The sequence below is a fragment of the Bubalus kerabau genome, chromosome 4 (assembly GCF_029407905.1).
Source record: "Bubalus kerabau isolate K-KA32 ecotype Philippines breed swamp buffalo chromosome 4, PCC_UOA_SB_1v2, whole genome shotgun sequence".
NCBI lineage: Eukaryota > Metazoa > Chordata > Mammalia > Artiodactyla > Bovidae > Bubalus > Bubalus kerabau.
The window spans coordinates 31,448,756-31,472,762 of NC_073627.1; the positions used below are offsets into that span (position 1 = coordinate 31,448,756).

At 40.6% G+C, this 24,007-nt stretch overlaps 1 protein-coding gene across 1 annotated transcript in view; it reads left to right on the forward strand.

The window, feature by feature from the left end:
• Positions 1-10,999: 10,999 nt before the first annotated feature.
• Positions 11,000-24,007, forward strand: part of TEKT3 (tektin 3) — a 33,296-nt gene continuing 20,288 nt past the window's right edge. The window contains exons 1-3 of the mRNA XM_055580039.1: positions 11,000-11,089; positions 19,404-20,011; positions 23,324-23,407. Of these exons, the coding sequence (XP_055436014.1) occupies positions 19,433-20,011; positions 23,324-23,407 (663 nt within the window). The 5' untranslated portion in view covers positions 11,000-11,089; positions 19,404-19,432. The remainder of the gene's footprint in view (positions 11,090-19,403; positions 20,012-23,323; positions 23,408-24,007) is intronic.

Below are 24,007 nucleotides of genomic sequence, written 5' to 3' on the forward strand. Positions count from 1 at the left end.
ATCAGACTTTCTAAGAGAGCGGATCTGCTTAGAGCAGCCTGGGTGACAACTCCTCAGCGTGCTGGCCAAACTGCAGACAGGCTACCTGTGCCCACCTGTGGCCAGTCAGCTGTGGCTGTGGGTGCTAGACGGAGTGAGGACCACATGATGTGGAATGTGGCCATTGTCTTAGCTTGAGTTCCTCTGAGGATTCATGTGGAAGTGATTGATCAGAGGATGTTCCTGTGGAAAAGCTGGTGGAGAAACAAAGCAGTGGGTCTGGAAGGGAAGTCAGGAGAAGCAGGAGTGTGATGGCAGGGCAAGTCCCAGTGGTGGGCAGTGGGGGGTGACTTTGGTTCAAACCTACAGGGGAGCCCTGGGGATGGCATATGTCATCAGCATTGTCTGATTGTCTAATTGCTCAGTATTGTCTCAGCTGGACTGTTTCCACTCTTGAACTTGGTCTTTGGTTAAGGGCTGGCGTGATGCATGTCTTCCCATCTTTTCTGGTGCAGGCAAGCTAGATTCTGGAGATCCTTCTTCAGGGAGAGGTAGAGTCCACTGCTAGAGGGAAAACCCACCAGACACCTGTGCTCAAGAATGGTCAAAGGGACCAAGGTTGGGGGGATTGGGGCACCAATAGCACCTCTACAGCCCCCCAAATAACTCTCTGGAGAGGCTTTGTTCCCCAGGCTCTGAGGTCATGGCTGATTTCATCAACTGAAAAGTCTTTCCTCTATGGCTTATGACAACAACAAACCCAAATAGAAACTAGGAGCAGGTTGTAGCAGGCACCTTCAGTTTTCTAGTAACTTTGTCCACAGCATGACCTCAGCAGAAGCGATCAACTGAAGTGGACAGAAATCAGACAAAGGCCAACACCAGGCAGACCACAATCACCACCAACCACACTCTGCCTATTTCTAGTTTACAAACAAGCGATTAACTATTTTCACTCACATCAACAAAAATAAATTAACTTTCTCATTAAGTCATATGAAATGCCATTTCAAATATCTCATACACATATAGCATGTCTATGTATATCCAACTCCATTTTTATTTCCACACACTTATCAGTCTAAAGAACTACATGATTTTCCATGTAACCTGTGAACCAATCTTCCAGGAGTCCCTGGATGACTGCTGCTTTGCCCTGTCAGAACTCCAGATTGAATTCCTTTCTAACACTTCTCACCACCCTGGAGCCTGCACCACAGGGGTTTTGCCTGGGTCCTGCCAGATGATAATCTCTTTAAGGATAAGCACAGGGGCCCACTTCCAGTGATGTAAACATTTAACAGCTGGCTCTCTTGGGAAAATGTCTGTATATATAAACACATAAGTTTACTACACATATTACTATACAAAGATAGATATTAGTAACATACAAGTTATAAATAATTGCAAAAATCACAGGGCTCTGGATTGTAAATTCCACATAGCCAACTGATTTTCACCACACACTTTTATTGATTTTTCCTACACTCTTCTATGTCTAGCCAACCCTGCAACGATGACCAAGAGTTTCAACTTGACCGTTGGTCGATATTTTCCTTTATGTTAATGAATAAGACAAAACTGGAGATATATCCCAAAATTTCACTTAATAAAATGAACTGCTTCTTTGCTGAATCAGATGTTTGCCTTCAGTAAGAAGAATATAGCTTCTTTTGTTGTTTGTTTATCACAATGTAGGGCTACAGACACAAGACTTTTCTTAAGTTTCATCAGTATTATATAGCATTTTTTTTTATGATGTTCTTGAGTCTAGACAATCAAGAAAACAATAAATCAATCCTTGATTTATAGCTTTTAATGATTTTCATGGTTTAAATACTCCCATCATGGTCAATTCCAATTTACCAATGTGATATCACTGAACTTAAAAATGGGAATGGATATTGTCATTATGTATTGATTTTCTACCGTAACAGGGCAACAGATGAAAATAAACTCGAAGGGATTTCCCTGGTGGTCCAGTGGTTAGGAACTGGAGCTTTCAGTGCTGAGGGACCAGGTTCAATCCTTGGTTGGGGAACTAATATTCTACAAGCTGTGTGGAGCAGCCAGAAAACAAAAACAAAAACAAAAAAAAGAAAGAGAGAGAGAAAATAAACTCAAGAGGATGAAAAATAGTAAAGTGCTATAAAAGAATTAGAAAGTAATGTTTTGAGTATTTGTTGCCATTGTCTTAATACAATTTATTTAATTATACATTGATATAATTTAGTTTTTAATAATGACTATAAAACAACAGGCTTACAGAATTCCTGAGAACTTACCAATGGGCTCTTGTGAGCCAGTATAAACCAAACTACAGTCAGTTACCTAGTTCACTGCCTTGCATGTCCAGTGTTAAAAAACACTCTGGTAGCTTGCGTGATCTTGGTCCAATAAATTCGAGACACTGACTGTCTCTGTTTGACATGGTCTATCGCTTTCACTAAAGTTTAAAACCTCTCAGTGGTAGCTGAGTTCAGAAGCTAATTTTTCTTTTTTTTTTAAACTTTTTATTTTGTTTTGGGGTATAGCCAATTAACAATGTTGTGATAGTTTCAGTTGAACGGTGAAGGGACGCAGCCATACATATATACATGTATCCAGTCTCCAAACTCCCTTCCCATCCAGGCTGCCACATAACATTGAGCAGAGTTCCCTGTGTTATATGGTAGGTCCTCGTTGGTTATCCATTTAAGTATAGCAGTGGGTACATGTCCATCCCAAACACCCTAACTATCCCGTCCCCCCATCCGTACTCTTGGCAGCCATAAGCTCGTTTTCAAAGTCTGTGAGTTTGTTTCTGTTTTGTGAATAAGTTTATTTGTATCATGTCTCTTTAGAGTCCACACATAAAGGATGTCATACGGACCTAGAGAATGTCATACTGAGTGAAGTAAGTCAGATAGAGAAATATTGTTATGACATCCCTTATATGTGGAATCTAAAAAAAATGATACAGATGAACTTACTTAGAAGCTAATTTTTCTTAACTGATAAAGGGTCATCTAGATGAAAAATGGTGTATCGCTGCTTAAAAACCAGCCTACTCAGACCTATTAGTCTCTTTGCTTGTAACAGTCACATTTAAAAAATCATACAGTCTCTGAAGAATCTTTGCAAGAATATTATAAAATGGCTTCAGATCTTAAAACGTCAGATCTTTTGAGTAGCCTTGATATAGTCCTCTGCTTGTTCATACATAGCATGAGCTATAATTGACAACCTAACCTTTACCATTGTATGACTTTGAACAACTTTAAATGGAAAGTTCCCCCACCCCAACTGTCCTGTTTGTGCCTTGGCTTCTTCCTTTAGATGGCCAGGACCTCCCCTCAGTTCAGTTCAGTTCAGTTCAGTCACTCTGTCGTGTCCGACTCTTTGCGACCCCATGAATTGCAGCATGCCAGGCCTCCCTGTCCATCACCAACTCCCGGAGTTCACTCAAACTCACGTCCATTGAGTCAGTGATGCCATCCAGCCATCTCATCCTCTGTCGTCCCCTTTTCCTCCTGCCCCCAATCCCTCCCAGCATCAGGGTATTTTACAATAAGTCAACTCTTCCCATGAGGTGGCCAAAGTACTGGAGTTTCAGCTTTAGCATCAGTCCTTCCAATGAACACCCAGGACTGATCTCCTTTAGGATGGACTGGTTGGATCTCTTTGCAGTCCAAGCGACTCTCAAGAGTCTTGTTCAACACCACAGTTCAAAAGCATCAATTCTTCGGCACTCAGCTTTCTTTATAGTCCAACTCTCACATCCATACATGACTACTGGAAAAACCATAGCCTTGACTAGACAGACCTTTGTTGGCAAAGTAATGTCTCTGCTTTTCAATATGCTGTCTAGGTTGGTCATAACTTTTCTTCCAAGGAGTAAGCGTCTTTTAATTTCATGGCTGCAGTCACCATCTGCAGTGATTTTGGAGCCCCCCCAAAATAAAGTCTGACACTGTTTCCATTGTTTCCCTATCTATTTGCCATGAAGTGATGGGACCAGATGCCATGATCTTAGTTTTCTGAATGTTGAGCTTTAAGCCAACTTTTTCACTCTCCTCTTTCACTTTCATCAAGAGGCTGTTTAGTTCCTCTTCACCTTCTGCCATAAGGGTGGTGTCATCTGCATATCTGAGGTTCTTGATATTTCTCCCAGCAATCTTGATTCCAGCTTGTGCTTCTTCCAGCCCAGTGTTTCTCATGATGTACTCTGCATAGAAGTTACAGCACTTAAAATGAGTCATCTTTGTTGTTGATGATGATTAATTGATGATGTTGGCCTGCCAATAAATACCAGGACCTTCTACATGGAACTTTGAATTTTAGAGGCGTCCCAGATCATATAAGACTTTATGTTATGGAGATAAATAAACTGTCTAGCCATCTCAGCTGCTGATTAATACTCTATAATGCACGTCCCCTGATAACTCCAATCTGGGTTGCTTATCCCTAGAGTTTCATTTCTTTAGGGAGATGGGGAGGCAGCCCAACTGGCCCTGTTGAAGTGGTTGCCATTCCCCTTAGATGAGCTAAGTACCCTTAGCTTTTCCAGAACCACTTGTAAGTGAGCATCTGAATTTCAATCTGTTTTCTGGGAAGAGTTTCAACAGAGCATAGGATTAATACTCTTCCTTTCAGGCCCATGAGGCATTATTAGCCCCATTCTATGGAGAGATACAACAGACCTGGGGTGTTTTTCAGGGTTTGCCCAAGACCACGTCATCAGTAAGAGTAGGGGAGAGAAGCTGATCCTTCTTTTTCCAAGCGCTCATTCATTCTCTCAAGAGACACACAGTGGTAAAGAATCTGTCTGCCAATGCAGGAGACACAGGAGAGGCGAGTTTGATCCCTGGGTCAGGAAGATCCTCTGGAGAAGGAAACGGCAACCCACTCCAGTATTCTTACTTGGGAAATCCAATGGACAGAGGAGCCCGGTGGGCTATACATAGTCCATGGAGTTGCAAAGAGTTGGACACACTTGGGTGTATGTGTGTGTGTATGTGTGCGCACACTCACACACCAAGCTTGATGGTGTGCTGAGGCTAGAAAGGAGAATATATGAGAAGGAATACAGCCATTGGATGTAGAGGAAAGACTGTGGGGTTTCAAGTCAGACAGACCTAGATTAGACTCTAAGACCTCTTGGCTAACATGACCTTGGTCAACTTATTTAACCTTGGTAAGTCCCTGCCAAAGGGGGATCATATCATCAATTTTATGGTGATCATATTTTATGATGAAGGTCATAGAGGATGTGTATGAAGCTGGCACAGAGGGAGTGCTTCCAAATGGTTCCTGTGATTAAGGAACCATTGAAGAATATTGTCCCTGTCCTCCCAGGGACATTGTCTGATGGGGAAGGCTATACGTGGAAACATACAACAATGAGATCACAGAGGATGGGAACATAATGAGTGAGGGACCTGCAGCGTCCACTGTTTTCTACTTGATCCTAAAGCAACGCAAAAATGTGACCCTGGGCATGTAACTTAGCCTCTAGGACACAGTTCCTCACTTGCTAAGCAAGGGAGTTGGAATATGATATCTAGGCTTGATGGAGTCAGTGTACCTTGGCTCTCTGGAAATATTCCCAACAAGGTGTGCCCTGCAATTTCATGTCATTGAAAACAGTCATTCAGTGAAAAAAGCTGATGGTAAAACACACCCCTATAGATAACCTAGTAACATAAGCAAAACATAACAGTGAAAACTGCTATTACCTTTCTGTTGTTGTAGAAGATAAAATTCTCAGTGAATGCATCACACACTCAAGTTGCCAATAAACCCTCCATAAAGTGCTTTTCTGTAAATATTAGTGTTATATTCTGTTCATGAAGGCCACTGGGATCCCATACCCAATTATAGATTAAGGAGCTCACAGTCCAGGGAAGTTCCAGTGGAGGGTTGGGACAGCTGGCTTTTCTGCATGCAGTGTGTCAAACCAGGCTGGACTCCTGGACCAGGGATGTAGACACAGATTCTGACCACTAGACATGGACCTTGAGCCCATGGAGACTGGGATAGTCGTGAGATCAGGGAGGAATCTGTGTAGAGGCCATGTGCATAGATCATTTATCCAAGGATTTGACAAGGCAAGGAAGGGCAGTATAGGTCAATAACTCAGAGAAGCAGGAACGCTCAGGGGCTTAATTCAGTACCAGCCATGGTTGCATTGTGTTGGAAGGTGGAAGGGAAGGTCCTGAGGGAGGAGGAGAAGTGAAAGATGCTAGAAATATTTCAGACATCTGAGTGGAGGGAGGCAGTGTGCTTCTGTGAAAAATCTTCTTTCTCATTGGATGAGGGCTTCCTTGTTGGCTCAGATGGTAAAGAATCTGCCCGCAATGCTGGAGACTCAGGTTTAATCCCTGAGTTGGGAAGATCCCCTGGAGGAGGGCATGGCAACCCATTCCAGTATTCTTGCCTGTAGAATTCCGTGGATGGAGGAGTCTGGTGGGCTGCAGCCCACGGGATTGCGAAGAGTCGGATACGACTGAGTGACAAACACTTTCACTTTTCTCTAATGATGAGGGTGTGAGTGAGAGAAAAGTGAGGTACGGAGGGTGATGAACAGGCCTTCATAGAGATGGAGGCTAAGCTTTTCATTTACCACTCGTCTTGGGCAAACAGGGGTGAAATGGGAGTTTTAGGACAATAGTCCTTCATGAATTAGGGAAAACTGAGTCAACAGATTTCAAATAGCATCAGATCTTAGACCAAACAGGAATGGCACTGATGTCCAGTAGCAGCAAATCTAAAGCAATGCATAACCTCAGGGTTTGAGAGGAGGAACAGAGGAGTAGGCCAAGGGCAAGCCAGCGTGGGGGTGGAGACAATGGTGGGGATCCAGAAGTGAAGATGGAGGGACCACATGTTGTTTCTGAAGTAGAGCTGGGAAAGGGCTGATAGCATCTTTTTTAAATTAAAAAATAAAAAATAATTTTTTTTTGGCCTTGCCATGTGTCAGGCAGGATCTCAGTTCCCCTAACTTCCAAGCTGTAGAAGGGTGGAATTTTAACCACTGGACCTCCAGGGATGTCTCTGGCTGATAGCATCTTTGAGAAAGAGTAAAGGGCTGAGTGATGGGAAGCCCCAGAGAGACAGGCGAGGAGGATGGGTGGTTATGGGGCTGAGGGGATGAAACATAGCAGATAAGGAAGTCAGAGGTAGAGAGGGCCTCAAGCAGTGTGTTCCTTGAGCAAAGTTAAAAAACAGGCACGATCTGCTTTATTGCTTGTCTTCCATACCTTTGATGATCTCCTATTGCTAATCATCACACACATCCTTTCACTTAACCAAAAAAACAAAACAAAACACCTCCCGTGTGGCTGGACTAAGCCACACGCTGCAGACACAGGGATGAAAAGAAACAGATACATCCCTGAGTTTCTGGAGCTGCTGAGAAGAGTGAGATTGAATCACAGAATGCAGGTTGTTTAGGTTTATTCTCTTTATAAACAGAGAAAAATAAGCAGTTAGAAGGTGTCTATTGTAAAATAAAGCTAAAGAGTGAGATAACTAACCTCTTAATTCTGGCAAAGACTTGATAATCAAGGAACAATTTTTTGGAGGGACAGTTTCTAAATTATTTTAGGAAATCATCCAGTTATTTCTGTGGAGATCAGAGTTGATCAATAATTAGGAAGTTTTAAATTTCAGTGACTCAAAGTATCATGCAAAAGACCAAATCTGCTATCATTTTTCATATTTATTTTGGAATCAGACATTGACTGATTTTGATATTCAATTAGCAATGATACCGGGCATTTTGTTGTATGCAGGCACAAAGGTTGAGTATCATCTGGAATGAGTTTGCAGGCAGTTAAGTCTGTTTCACGACTGCTGCAGGCCTTTTGGCTAGTGGCAATGACTTCATCCACAGCCTGAGGCATCAGAAAGGCCCATCCAGAATTCTGAGGATTAATACAAAATGCAACACACTGTGCATGGGAAAAGCAATAGAAAGGGTGCTTGTGCCTCCAGTCATATCCTACTCTGTAATACCATGTAGCCCGCCAGGCTCCTCTGCAAAGGAGAAAAGGAAAGATATACCCATTTGAATGCAGAGTTCCAAAGAATAACAAGGAGAGATAAGAAAGCCTTCTTCAGTGATCAGTGCAAAGAAATAGAGGAAAACAATAGAATGAGAAAGACTAGAGATCTCTTCAAGAAAATTAGAGATACCAAGGAGACATTTTATGCAAAGATGGGCACAATAAAGAACAGAAATGGTATGGATCTAATGGAAGCAGAAGATATTAAGAAGAGGTGGCAAGAATACACAGAAGAACTATACAAAAAAGATTTTCACGACCCAGATAATCACGATGGTGTGATCACTGACCTAGAACCAGACATCCTGGAATGTAAAGTCCAGTGGACCTTAGGAAGCGTTGCTATGAACAAAGCTAGCGGAGGTGATGGAATTCCAGATAAGCTATTTCAAATCCTGAAAGATGATGCTGTGAAAGTGCTGCACTCAATATGCCAGCAAATTTGGAAAAGTCAGCAGTGGCCACAGGACTGGAAAAGGTCAGTTTTCATTCCAATCCTAAAGAAAGGCAATTCCAAAGAATGCTCAAACTACCACACAATTGCACTCATCTCACACAATAGTAAAGTAATGCTCAAAATTCTCCAAGCCAGGCTTTAATAGTACTTGAACCATGAACTTCCAGATGTTCAAGCTGGGTTTAGAAAAGGCAGAAGAACCAGACATCAAATTGCCAACCTCCTCTGGATTATTGAAAAAGCTAGAGAGTTCCAGAGAAGCATCTACTTCTGCTTTATTGACTATGCCAAAGCCTTTGACTGTGTGGATCACAATAAACTGTAGAAAATTCTTAAAGAGATGGGACTATCAGACCACCTGACCTGCCTTTTGAGAAATCTGTATGCAGGTCAGGAAACAAGTTAGAAGTGGACATGGACAACAGACTGGTTCTCAATAGGGAAAGGAGTATGTCAAGGCTGTATATTGTCACCTTGCTTATTTAACTTATATGCAGAGTACATCATGAGAAATGCCGGGCTGGATGAAACAAAGGCTGGAATCAAGATTGCCGGGAGAAATATCAATAACTTCAGATAAGCAGATGACACCACCCTTATGGCAGAAAGCGAAGAAGAACTAAAGAGCCTCTTGATGAAAGAGGAGAGTGAAAAAGTAAGCTTAAAGCTCAACATTCATAAAAGTAAGATCATGGCATCCAGTCCCCTCACTTCATGGCAAATAGATGAGAAAACAGTGGAAACAGTGACAGACTTTATTTTTGGGGCTCTAAAATCACTGCAGATAGTGACTGCAGCCATGAAATTAAAAGACGCTTACTCCTTGGAAGAAAAGTTATGACCAACCTAGACAGCATATTAAACAGCAGAGACATTGCTTTGCCAACAAAGGTCCATCTAGTCAAAGCTATGGTTTTTCCAGTGGTCATGTATGGATGTGAGAGTTGGACTATAAAGACAGCTGAGCTCCAAAGAAATGATGCCTTTGAACTGTGGTGTTGGAGAAGACTCTTCAGAGTCCCTTGGACTGCAAAGAGATCCAACCAGTCCATCATAAAGGAAATAAGTCCTGAATATTCATTGGAAGGACTGATGCTGAAGCTGAAACTCCAATATTTTGGGCACCTGATGTGAAGAACTGACTCATTTGAAAAGACCCTGATGCTGGGAAAGATTGAAGGCAGGAGGAGAAGGAGACAACAGAGGGATGGTTGGATGGCATCAACACCTCAAGGTACATGAGCTTGAGTAAACTCCGAGAGTTGGTGATGGACAGAGAGGCCTGGTGACTGAACTGACATGAACTGAGGCTCCTCTGTCCATGGGATTCTCCAGGCAAGATTACTGAAGTAGGTTGCCATTTCCTCCTTCAGGGGATCTTCCTGACCCAGGGATCGAACCTGAGTCTCCTGTGTGTCCTGCATTGGCAGGTGGATTCTTGATCACTGAGCCATCTGGGAAGCCCCAGTAAAAAGGGAGAAGTGAAAGTCATTTAGTCATGTCTGACTCTTTGCAACCCCATGGACTATACAGTCTATGGAATTCTCCAGGCCAGAATATTGGAGTGGGTAGCCTTTTCCTTCTCCAGGGGTACTTCCCAACCCAGGGATCGAACACAAGTCTCCTGCATTGCAGGCAGATTCTTTACCAGTTGAGCCACAAGGGAAGCCCAGTGAAAAGGGTAGATCAGGGTAATTGTTTTTTATGCCAGATATAGAAAGAGTTGCTGGTAAGGAATATGGGAAGGAAAAGACCCTGATGCTGGGAAAGATTGAAAGCAGGAGAAGAGGGCAGCAGAGGATGAGATGGTTGGATGGCCTCACCGACTCAATGGACATGAGTCTGGGTGTACTCCGGGAGTTGGTGATGGACAGGGAAGCCTGGCGTTCTGCGGTTCGTGGGGTCGCAAAGAGTGGGACACAACTGAGCGACTGAACTGAACTGAACTGAATATGGGAAAATAGGATGACGCTGGCAGGGCGCTGGTAAGGGTCTGGGAGCCTAGACTTGGTTTGTCCTTGCCTAAGTCAATGAACTTTACCAAGCTTGAGTATGTAATGGAAGGTGCATGGATGAACCCTGATGTAGGTAAGACACGTGGCCCAGACCTATCCAAACAGCGAGGATTCCTGTTTACAGAAGCTCCAAATCATTTCCTGAGAGTGAGGAAATGCGGAAAGCTCGCTGGATAATCCCTTCATGGAGCGAAGCAGGTGGAAATGTGGGTGCCTGTCAGCATTCCTAGAATGGACCACCAACATCTGGCGGGTAATCCCTCACCCCTTCACCCCTCCCGCCTCGAGGTCTCCAGGGAGCTGTGGTTACTACGCGTCAGAGCGTCCATGGCAACCATCACCAGCCCGCCGGGTTTCCCTCCTCCCTCCAGCTCCCACCACCCGCCTCTCTCTCTCCACCGGCCAATCGGCTGCCTCGGCATGCCCGCAGCGGCGGCCGTTGAGTGGTCCGTGGCGCTGACGTCACAGGCGGGATAGGCGGGGCCAGGGCGGGGCCGATCCTCCGAGCCTCAGCGGGTTGTAGGTGGTGGGGCTGCGACCCCTCCCGCTCACCGCCCGCTTCCCTGCCCCTCGTCCGGCACCCCTGACAGGTGAGTGGTCCCGTGGGCTCCTGACTGCCGCTGGGACGACCCCTACAGCGCCCCCGCCCCGATTCGCACTCCAACGTCTGGCCTCCTAATTCGGGGTGAAGTCTTGGAAACCCTGGAATTCTCACCTCCCCGTCCATCTTCACTTCTCTCCTCCCACCCTTCCAAATAAAAACTATACAAACCCACAGGCACCCTTACCCAGTCCCCCAAGCCTTCCTAATGCATATTTCTGATGCTTTTCAAGGATTGAGAAGTTATTTCTAAATGCAGAACCAGGAAGGGGCGTCAGAACCCTTACACCTGTTACCTGTGCGGTGCCCCAACCTTGGTCCTTGTTCTCCCGGATTCCTTACCCAGGTCTTCAGAATGCAGCCAAGGCGGGGGCTGGACAAGCAGTCACCTGGCCTGTCAAAGAGGTGCTGAAATTCAGATCATGGCAGTTGCTCACTGTCCATGGCCTTTTCTGTTTAGCTCTAGCTATGACGTGCTCACTTGTATTTTGACAGTTTACACCAAGTCCCTTTTTTCTCCCTGAATTCTTGTGTAGGTGTAGGTAAATAAACATTTTGCTGCTGCTGCTAAGTCGCTTCAGTCGTGTCCGACTCTGTGTGACCCCAGAGACGGCAGCCCACCAGGCTCCCCCGTCCCTGGGATTCTCCAGGCAAGAACACTGGAGTGGGTTGCCATTTCCTTCTCCAATGCATGAAAGTGAAAAGTGAAAGTGAAGTCGCTCAGTCGTTTAGAAATGGATAAAATTACTCATTTGGCTATTGTGAAAAAAGCAAGCAAATTGTTTGACTTATAGGCCAAGTGTTTTGATAAAATCTTCTTTTTCTTTTTAAAAGAAAATATTTCACAAAATAAAGTGTTCAAGCATACATGTACGCCTTGTTTAAAAAAAATAAAACAAAAAACCAAACAGCTGTTACAGACATGGAAGAGGCCGCTTATGTGTCCCTTGGGAATTTCACATCCTTTTTCTCTTTCCCCACCTACCAGAATATAGTGTTTATTTATACTCTGCATATTTTTATACTTTTACTCCTTAGGTATTTATCCAGAAACCAATATATAGTGTCCTTTTGAACAGTTATATAATGATACCATTCTATGCATGCTCTAGGTCATTGCTTTTAACTGTTGTGTGATAACTCTGGCATGAATTTACCACAAATTACGCATGCATACTCCTGTCGATGGACTTTCAGGCTCTTCCCTTTTAAAAACTACTAGAAACATATTCTTGTATATTCTGATTGTATACAAACTTGGGTTTTTGTATTTGTGTGTGTACATATAATATATATTGAATTTTCATTTTTAGAGAATGCACATTTTCCATTTTAATAGATACTGGCCCATATGTAGTTCTTCAATGTGTAGTGATTTATACTCTCACGAGCAATGAAGAGAGTTTCTTATCAAGCTTTTATTTTAGAAGAAAGAGTTATTAAACTTTTCCTGCATTCTTATTTAATATATGCATAGGGAGAAATTACTTAAACATTGAAATATGATATAATTTCTTCAAGTCTGGTACTTATTAATGTGTTAAGGGCAGTGTTTTATTTCTGTTTCAGCTTGAAATTATAATTAAATACATATGGCCAAAGAAACAGAGGTTTTGTGTGATTCTTTCAAGCCTGTGCTGGGCACTGATCTGAGACAAGTGTGAAACAATTCATGGAAACTTTCTGTCCTTGTCATGCCTTCTGTAGACTATAATTTATAGGTTTTTATACATTAAAATATTTATGATCTTAAAGCTTTGCCTAAATGTGCTAATGTTTTTCTCCAACTTGAGGCCACTTTTTGGGTTTTAAATAGAGCGTTCGCGGACTTACAATCTCTGTGTGATTAATTATATTTTAGCATGTTAATATTTATAGAAGACTATTATAGCATTTTTCCAGTATGTAAATAACTATTGACCCCACCTTCAGTGAATACAGTCAAATACTGTATTTGACTTTGCAACAGGTCTTATTTGTTAAAATGCCTTTTGGTCATGACTAAAAGCAAAAAAAAAAAAAAAAAAAACACAATTGCATGATTTAGGGGATGAATTTTTCCACAGCTATTTTCAGTCATCTTCCCAAAGAATTTGTTTAGTTTGCTTGCAAATATGAGATATTTATAGCATCAGTTAATGATCTTAGTATGTGCTGCTCATGGCCTCTTGGGAAGAGGCTGAGTTAGAATTTAGAAAATAATTTAAATATTGTGAAAGGCACATCACCCAAGTAAGTGATGGGCTTTTAAAAACTGATATTATTCCTTAAAACTTTGGTAGAATTTATCATTGGGCCCATCTGGGCCTGAAGTTTTTTTTGAAGAAAGATTTTAAGTTACATATTCAATTTCTTTAATTCCTATATAGCTATTCAGGTTACCTTTTTCTTCCAGTTAATTTTGGTTGGTTGTGTTTTTAAAGAATTGTGTCTGTTTCCTCTCTGTTGTCAAATTCCTTGGCATAAGGTTGTTAGTAATAGCGCCTTATTAACTTTCTAATGTTTGCAAGGTCTTTAGTAGTATTCCCTCTTTCATTTCTGGTAGTACTTTGTCTTCTCCTTTTTAAAATCTGGATCAGTCTTGCAAGAGGTTTATCAATTTTACTGTTAAGATTTCATTGCTTTCCAAAAATTTGTTCATTTTCTATTTCATTGACTTTTATTATTTCTACTTTGGGTTTACTTTGCTTTCTTTTTTTTTTTTTTTTTTTGCTAGCCATTACGATGAAAGTGTAGATCATTGATTTTAGCTCATTATTTTCTAGTATAAGCATTTAAAGCTAAAAGCCTCACTCAAAATACACTTAGCTGCATTTCATAAATTGGATATGGTCTGTTTTTTATTCTCATTCAGTTCAAAATATTTTCTAATTTCCTGTGTGATTTCTTCATTGACCCAAAAGGTATTTAGAAATGTGTTGTTTAGTTTCCTACTTTCTGAAGATTTTCCAAATACCTTTCTACTATTGATTTTTAGTTTAACTCTGATATGGTCAGAGAACATATCCTGTAGAGCTTTAATTTAATTACACTGTTGATACTTATTAGAAATTAAAATTGAGAAATTAAAAATACTAACTCTTTAAAAAATAATGACGAAAGCCTCTTAGTAGCATAAATAACACTTTCCATTGAAAAACCATGTTTTCTGAAACAAATTGAGTGAGAAGAGTGGTGTTGTTTTACATTTTTGGTAAAGTTTTAAAATTACTCTTATCTGCCTCTCATATCTATTTCTGTATTGTCTGTCATGATAGCACATATAATGTCACTTCTGGAAACCTCTAGTGTACGTTTGTGAGAGAACAAGAATGAAAAAGGCAAATCGCATCTGGGTATTTTCTGTAAAAATAATTTTGACCTTGTCACCCCAGAGGAGGTCTGAGGCAAGCCTATGGTTTTCTGGATCATGTTTTGAGAACTGCTGCTCTAAAGTTTACAGTATGCATTTTTGACTTATTGCAGTATATGTTTAAATAACATTATTCCATTTAATCATAAGACCTTACAGTAGTACTTTTCCATTTCAGCTCTCCCATCATTTGTGCTATTATTATCATACAACTTTTGTTCTTTTATAATAAACTTCACAGTATATTTTTTATTATTTTTACTTTAAACAACCATCTTCTAAAGAAATTTAAGAGTTAGAAAAGGGTTTTCTTTTTTTTTTTCTATTAGCACACATACTTAACATTTCTGACACTTCATTCCTTTGGGCAGATTCAAGTTTCCATCTGGTATAATCTCCTTTTGCTTGAAGAATTTCCTTTACCAAGTCTCTTACTGCAGTTCTGCTGCTGCTGAATTTTCTTGGCTTTTGCTCTTTTATTAAGAAAAACTTTTATTTTCAACTTCATCTTTGAAGAATACTTTCACTGGAATAGAATTCTAGGATTACAGTTTCTTCCAGTCCTTTAAAGAGGTTGTTTAATGGTCTTCTGGCTTGCAGAGCTTCTGAGAATTCTTCACTTATTTTTTTTCTTGCCTACCTAATGTGTTTTTTCCTCTGATTTAGAAGTTTTCTCCTTATGGTGGACTTTCAGCACTTTTATTAAGATGAGCCTTGAGGAGGTGATCGTAGTGGTGGTGTGTGTGCACACACACAGGCATGTACTTATTATCCTCTTGGAGTGTGTGGAGCTCCTTAGACCTAGGGGTTTATAGTTTTCACCAAATTTGGGAAATTTGCTGCCATTATTTCTTTAGATATTTTGTCTCTTCTCCTCCTAATATGACATTCCGAGTGCATGATGTTAGACCACTTGATATTATACCATAGTTTACTGAGCCCCTTTTCATTTTTTTTTTTAGTTAATTAAAAAACTCTGTGATTTGGTTTGGTTAGATTTAAGCTCACTAATCTTTGCTTCTTTGTCTATTCTGCAATTAATCCAATCCAGTGAAATTGTGAAAATATATATTGTATGTTTTATCCTTAAAGTTTCTTTTTAAAAAAATTTATTTACTTTAATTGGAGGCTATTTACTTTACAATATTGTAGTGGTTTTTGTCATACATTGACATGAATCAGCCACAGGTGGACATGTGTTCCCCATCCTGAACCCCCCTCCCACCTCCCTCCCCATCCCATCCCCCTGGATCATCCCCATCCCCAGCCCCGAGCACCCTGTCTCATGCATTGAACCTGGACTGATGATCTGTTTCACATTATCCTTAAAGTTTCATTTGGTTCTTTTTTAAGTCTTCCATATCACTTTTATGTTCTCATCTTTCTTTAAATACTTGTACATAGTTTTCTATCACATTTCCTCCATTTTTATGCCTGCTTCTGTTGACTGATTTTTCTCCTATTTATGGGTCACATTTTTCTGTTTCTTGGCATGTCTGGATGGTTTTGATTGGGTGCTGGACATTGTGATATTATATGTTTCAGCATCTTGGTGTTGTCAGGCACTTTACTTGTGGGTTAGCTTCAGTTCTTTGAGGCCTGTATTCAAGCTTTGCTAGAGTCTTTAGTACCTTCATTCTAGACATATCAGTCCCATTCTAATGAGTGACCTCTCTGGGGTCTCCACCGAATGCTGTAGGTGATCACTAACAGGTTTCTACTCCAGCTGGTCTGGGTTCAAAATGTCTCTGTGCTTTCTCTGGCTCTAGGAATTGTTCAGCTAACAACACTGCCATCATTCTTTGCTAAGGTCTGTGGAATGTCTCTTGATGTCTGTACAGTCTATTACTCAGCAAAGACTCAAGTAGACCCTACATAGATTTATGGAGCTCTGTTTCTGCATAAATCATTTTATTCCAGAATCCTGCATCACAACTTCCAGCTGTCTCAGACTTTCCAAATTCTGACCTCTTCCTAAACTCACAAATTGAGGTCAGAGCGTCCAGGCTGTTTGGTTTTCATCTGTTTTCCCCATGGTCTGGAAATTGCCTCCAGGTGATCAGAGGGCTCACCGTATTTGTTTCTCTTCTCTCGGGGCTTGGAGTCCTGTGCTGCCTGAAAACAGTTGCTGCGTATATTTTGTCTAGTTTTTTAGTTGGAAGAGGCTAAGTCTACTTTTTATTGCTCTATCCTGGTTGAAGGCAGAAATCTATTTTGAGTTAAGTATTTTAGGGGCCATGAGATTCTTAATTTTCTTGGCCAATGTGGGGAAAAAAATTACCATGCTGTTGTCTTTTATTAGGCCTTCCTAAATGACTTATAGGGCTTCCCAGGTGGTGGAGTGGTAAAGAATCCACCTGTCAATGCCGGAGACACAAGAGTCATGGATTCGAGCCCTGGAGTCAGGAAGATCCCCTGAAATAGGAAACAGCAACCCACACCAGTATTCTTGCCTGGAAAATTCCATGAGCAGAGGAGCCTGTCAGGCCACAGTTCATGGGGTCACAAAAAGTCAGACACGACTGAGCAATTGAGCAGAGTCATGACTGATAAAATGGCCTATTGGAGTTAGAATATGGAATATTGGAGTATGGAATAGAGAGAGAATATTGTCTCTCATGTGAAACTTACTGCCATATGTGAGGAGCTCTATATCTGGGAACTTTTTAAACAACTGAGTTTATACTTCAGATTCCAGGTTTTAAATTATATCCCATCTCTAATTTAAAAATATCACTGGATGCTTTTACAAGCCATATTGATTTTCTTGATTCATAGGTCTTCTCTGGCTTGTGAACCTCAGCCTTTCACATATCACCCTTTGGAGTGGATGACTCATGGTCCAATATTTGACAAACATGGATTGAAATGCCTTAAGATTCAACATCATAGGTGTTGATTAAATACATGTAGTAATTCTACACCTGGAATTCCATGGCTGAAGAACCAAGTGTGACATTAACTTTTCAATTCATTGTTGTCAGTAATTCAAAAAAGCGAATCAAGAGTGGCCTAGTCTTACTTGAAGCTTCTGGCTCAAAGGAAACTGACCAGTTGATTTCTATATGGGACTTGAGGAAGAGGTTGAAACTAAAAGTAGCCATGAGGACCCTAAGGTCTCAAGTTACTTTGAATTTGCTTTTTCAAAAAGCAGTGTATTTCAAACAGAGATTCACAATGGAAAGTGGTTGTTAAGGCTTTTGTTTTTTCTGTTGTAACCTCAGCTTGGCCAGTATAAGGCATTTGGGGGCTGAGGGAGGGGAGAAGTAGGAAATAGTCAGGGAGCTAGTGTGGTGGGGGATACCACTTGTGGCGGCGGGTAGCTGTTTCATCACATGTGGTCTGAGTGGATTTTGATTTAGCTACAGTTTGACAAATAGATCATTTTGTGGTTTGGGTACGAATGGTGTCAAAACAGCTATTTAAAGAATCGTTGAACTTGTATTTGTTTTGTTTGTCTGTTTTTTTTTTTTTTTTTTGAGCAGACTACAAAATCGGATCTGATATTATTTTTTATTTTCAGTAAATGAGTCCATAGACATTAACCCCCAAGTAGAATGACATTTAGATGCTGAAATGTATGTCATAGTCTATGGCATCCTTGGCTTTGTGGACTGACAGTGACCTCAAATTCCAGACAATAGAATACTTTTCAGGTGGTGAAAAAGGGTGTGCTAAGTCGCTTCAGTTGTGTCCTACTCTTTGCGACCCTATGGACTGTAGCCCTCCAGGTTCCTCTGACCATGGGATCCTCCAGGCAAGAACACTGGAGTGGACTGCCATGCCCTCCTCTAGGGGATCTTTCTGACCTGAGGATCGAACCTGTGTCTCTTACATCTCCTGCATTGGCAGATGGGTTCTTTACCACTGGCAACCACCTGGGAAGCCCCCCAAAAGGATGAAGTGCATCTGTATGTTTTAATAAGGAGAGAGATCCAAAATACATTTAATTTTAAAAATGCATGTTATTGGAATGATACATATAACGATTACGATAATTCAGTTTTTGTATTAAAAAGCCCTGTGTGTATGTATGTTAGGAGATGTATATAGATTTTAAAGTAGTATATGTGTTAGTATAAGAAAAGGAAAAATCTGGAAAGATAAAACTATTAATGAACTATTCACAATGTATACTTCTGAGGAGTAGTTTTTTGATGGGAAAGAATGGATATTCATCTTTTACTTTGTTTATTCCTCTACACTAGTAGTTTTTAAAGTTAACATTTATTGAGCATTTACTTTGTGCCCAGAACTGTGCTAAGTATTCCAAACACTCAGCCTCGTCCTCCTCAATCCTCATAGCCCTGCAGGGGCTGAGTTACATGTCTATGTATATTGGAGGTGGCAAGTTGCCAGGAAAAGGGTATCAGGGTACTTCCTTGACCTGTGTTTCCATACTTGCCATTGCTTCTCTGATTGCATGTTTATTTAGGAAGCTTGATGCAGGCTGGGGCAGGGGAATACGAAGTAACCCCTTGCTGCTAATACTGCTCACAGGAATCCAAAGTAGTGATTGCTATTATTATTCCCAATTTAGAGATGAGGCACTGAGAGGTTAAATCATTTGCACAAGGTGTCACAGCTATTAAAGAGCTCAGCCAAGATTTGAACCCAATCTGTTAAAAAGCATGGTTCAGGCTCTTGATTTGAATCTGTTACAAGACAGTGTTACTTCTCATAATTTAAAAAAATATTTCAAAAACTCAAATGGCCAATCTACAAAAATGTGATTTGAATACAGTCTAGAGATACAGAGATTAAAAAAAAAATCGGGGTATGTTATCACTAGTAAAGGTGGACATTGAATTAAAACAAATATCTAATACCTTATCACTGCTATTTATAGTAAGTCAGATGTGACCTTTTATGTGTAAGTTTTTGCCTAAGTTAGTTTATGTGACTATCTATTTTTGCTCCCCACCCCCGCCCCCCGACCTCTTTTAAACAGGAGAGATTTACAAATAGCGTTTGAGCATCATGGAGCTTCTAGGTTCTACCTTAACAGCAACTTATGCCCATCCTAGACCAACACCAACCAACTTCCTACCAGCCATCAGTACCATGGCTTCAACCTACAGGGATCGCTTTCCTCACTACAATTTGACCCATAGCCTGAGCCTGCCTTGGAGACCAAGCACATACTACAAAGCAGCCTCCAACTGGCCAACCCTGGACCCATACTGCACCAGATCTCAGAGGGTGTCCGAGAGCACCATGCTACCTTTTGTCTCCAACAGAACCACCCTCTTCACCAGGTATACACCTGACGATTGGTACAGGTCCAACCTAACCAACTTTCAAGAGTCCAACACTTCCCGACACAATTCAGAGAGACTAAGGGTGGACACATCTTGCTTGATTCAAGACAAATACCAACAAACAAGAAAAACCCAGGCAGACTCCACCCAAAATTTGGGAGAACGAGTTAACGACATAGGGTTTTGGAAATCTGAAATCATTCATGAGTTGGATGCAATGATTGGAGAGACAAATGAACTAACTGACATTAAGAAAAGATTGGAGAGGGCTTTGATGGAGACAGAAGCCCCTCTTCAGGTAAATATAAGACTTTATTAAAAGGATTATAACCCAGTCATTGAATTGTCAAGATCATTTATCTATTGCAGTATATTCCACTTAACCTGTAGGTGCCAAGCCCCTATCAATATATCTGTAACAGGTTTCATTGATGATAAAACCACTGCTATTTTTCACACATTTTTCAGAACAGCGTTTAAGTAGAAAGAATTTGGGGATTCTCTGGTGGTCCAGTGGTTAGGACTCTGTGTTTTCACTGCTGAGGTCACTGGTAAAACCCATGATTAGAGAACAAAGATCTCCTGCAGGCCCAGTGGCACAGCCGGAAAAAAAAAAAAAAAAAAAAAAGGAGAAAATTCTGCATACAGGCTAATTAAAGCAACATTCTTCAGTTCAGTCACTCAGTTGTGTCCGACTCTTTGTGACCGCATGGACTGCAGCATGCTAGGCTTCCCTGTCCATCACCAACTCCCGGAGCTTGCTCAATTACATGTCCACTGAGTCGGTGATGTCATCCAACCATCGTATCCTCTGTTGTCCCCTTCTCATCCCCGCTTCAATCTTTCCCAGCATCAGGGTCTTTTCCAGTGAGTCAGTTCTTCACAACAGGTGGCCAAAGTATTGGAGTTTCAACTTCAGCATCAGTCCTTCCAATGAATATTCAGGACTGATTTCCTTTAGGATTGACTGGTTTGATCTCCTCGCCATCCAAGGGACTCTCAAGAGTCTTCTCCAACACCACAGTTCCAAAGCATCAATTCTTCAGTGCTCAGCTTTCTCTATGGTCCAACTCTCACATCCATACATTACTGTATCTCACATCCATCCATACATACATGTAGTCCAGCTCTCCCACCATATGTGGTGGAGAGTTCTGACAGAACGTGGTCCACTGGAGAAGGGAATGGCAAACCACTTCAGTATTCTTGCCATGAGAACCCCATAAACAGTATGAAAAAGCGACATTCTTAGGACACAGTATTTTATAGTGAAAATGCCATTTTCCCATCTCTTAAATATGCTGCTTGGTCATTGCTGTCCATTGTATAACATAAACATTGTTTGAAAGGAAAAAGATAAGCTGTTCTTTTAGTCTATGTCATGAAACACATGTCTTGAAACACACATGCCTTCTGTGTGCATGTGGTGATTCCACTTTGGGGCACAATGAAATGATCAAATGAGACCTTCTTAGGAGATGGAATGAGTTTGATTAAATAGAGAAATGGGATGGAGGTTGAGCCAGTTGTGGTCTTGGAGGCAGCCTTTCATCTGGTTACTGGCCTCTGATTAGGCTTCTGAGTGGAGATTCAGTTACCACTAACCCTCTGAGTGTATGTTGCTCCCTACCCCGCCTGCCCCCCGCCCCCCGCCCCCTTACCCCGACCCCATTCTATCCACTACCATTGAAAGAAAACATTCTGTCTTTGAAGATGTGCAAATGACAAATTATTTGAGAAGTTGTATGTATGTGGATGGGCAAGGCTAACACCATTTTACCCCATGTTTGTATAACTCATTTTCCAAGTGATAAGCATTTCCAGTTGGTCTTATTTTATGGCGTCTGTAGTGGAAGAGATTAGAGTATTGAGGAGCTGGAAGTCTAGTGAATTGGAGGGTTTGCCGGAGACCCCTCCCCCACACTGTAACTTCTCACTGTGCCTCCTCCCCCTGAACACAAGTGCACACAAATACACAGAACCACAGAAACGCTGAGAAAGGTCTATAGCACGCTAACGAGATTGTTTTAAATGAACTTAGCATGAATTGTTTTTGGGGATCAGAAGTCCTTCCATACTTTCTCTGATCTCTGGATCATTTTGAGTATTTCTGGTCTGTTTTACATCCCTCCCCACTCCCACTTTAATGAACACTTAAAATGATAGCCACTTATTTTTACTTAATTCCAGAGGAGATTACATTTCTTCCCTTACCATTCCTTTCAGAGATGACTGATTTCCATAAGATGGATATAATTTAAATTTCTTTTCTGTAGCTTTTTTGGTCCAGATATCTTGTGTGTTTAAACATTTACAATTAGCACAGTAGCAGAAGACCCTAATTAAAATGAGAATTAGTCACATGACATATACATCTCAAAAGAGGATATGCTGATGGTCCACTGTATGTAAGAAAAAAGATTAAAACTCAATGATAAACATCCAAGCTGAAACAAATGCAAGCTAAGGCATGAAGTAAACTTCTTTGGCTCATTCAAATTTGCAAAAATGAAAACTGATAATGTATAGGGTCAGCAAAAATGTAGAAGACAGATACTCCGTATATTGTTAGTAGACTATCAGCAAAAATGTAGAAGACAGATACTCCATATATTGTTAGTAGTCTATGGATGAGTAGAAACTTGCTGGAAAGCAATTTTGTGTAATACACATTAAAATCAGAGTTTCCTTCAACCCATTAATTCATCTTCTAGTAAGTGTACATTGTACTATTAAAAAATTAGAGATTCATTCCAAGATTTTGTTCAATGATATTATATCCAGATTATGGTATACGTACTATTATGTTTTATGCTTTAAAAAATTTTAACATTATACAGTCATCCCATGTCATGAAATACTCTTTGAAAAGCAGTATTTTAACACATAAAGTTCTTTCATACATAATTTAGTTGTTGGCTACCTAAGCTGTTTTCTATTGGAGTCATTAACATACTTTGTCTCAAAGACAATATTTCAGGTCTGCTATTTAATATCAATCCTAAAATGTAAAATTATGAGGGCATTATAACTTCTGTTTTGTTATAAACAAACACAATGGTGATAAGAGTATGAATAAAATTTTCAACTTCTTTCTTTTTTTCTAATGATTAAGGTGTATTATTTTTATAATTAGGAAAGCAATAAATGGTACTTAACAATCACCTGGATTTTTGGCTACACAAATGTTTTGGTGTCTTTAAATAATCACTTGTTTATTCCTCTCACTTCTCAGTAGAAAATATTTAGAAATAATATCTTGAAGACTATGATCTGGGTTATTGAACTATTCTCTAGAAGGAATTAATGCCAAATAATTTTCTCAGATGATCTGTGAGGATTAAGCAGGACACCATCTGCTTCATTTTGTCAACTTCCCAAATAAGTAATTTTTCAAACAAGTAATTTTTCAAATTCTTTACCTTTTCACCAGCAGTAAGGATTCATTTAGTTGTCACAGTGAGTTTCTTATTTGGTTTCCACCAAAATGGCTTGAAAAGTTGGTATTGGGAGTATTTATTGACTTGTCTTAGAAACAGGTTATTAGAAGCACTGGTCACTGATTTTAGTCAGTTTGTATTCATGTTTCCCATTATTTCTGTGTCTGTAGGTAGCCCGAGAATGTCTATTTCATCGAGAGAAGAGAATGGGAATTGATCTAGTTCATGATGAAGTGGAAAAAGAGCTGCTGACGGTAAATATGGGGCAAATCCTTCAATAACAAGAAACTTACTTGCAAATGTGCATTTACCATTTAATGTATAGAAACAAAAACGATGTTACATAAAGACACTTATAAGTATGGAGTTGTAGTATCAGATATTTATAGCATTTAGAAAAAAATACATTTAATTTTTTTATTGAATTATAGTTGATTTACAACAGGCTTCCCTGATAACTCAGTTGGTAAAGAATCCACTTGCAATGCAGAGGACCCCAGTTAGATTCCTGGGTTGGGAAGATCCGCTGGAGAAAGGATAGGCTACCCATTCCAGTATTCTTGTGCTTCCCCTGTGGCTCAGCTGGTAAAGAATGTGCCTGCAATGCGAGAGACCTGGGTTCAGTCTCTGGGTTGGAAAGATGCCCTGGAAGAGGGGAAGGCTACCCACTCCAGTATTTCTGGCCTGGAGAATTCCATGTACTATATATATAGTCCATGGGGTCACAAAGAATCGGACATGACTGAGCAACTTTCACTTCGTTAGCTTCTGGTGTACAGCAGAGTGATTCATATATGAGTGTGTGTGTGTGTGTATAAAATATACACATGTATATATTCATTTTCATATTCTTT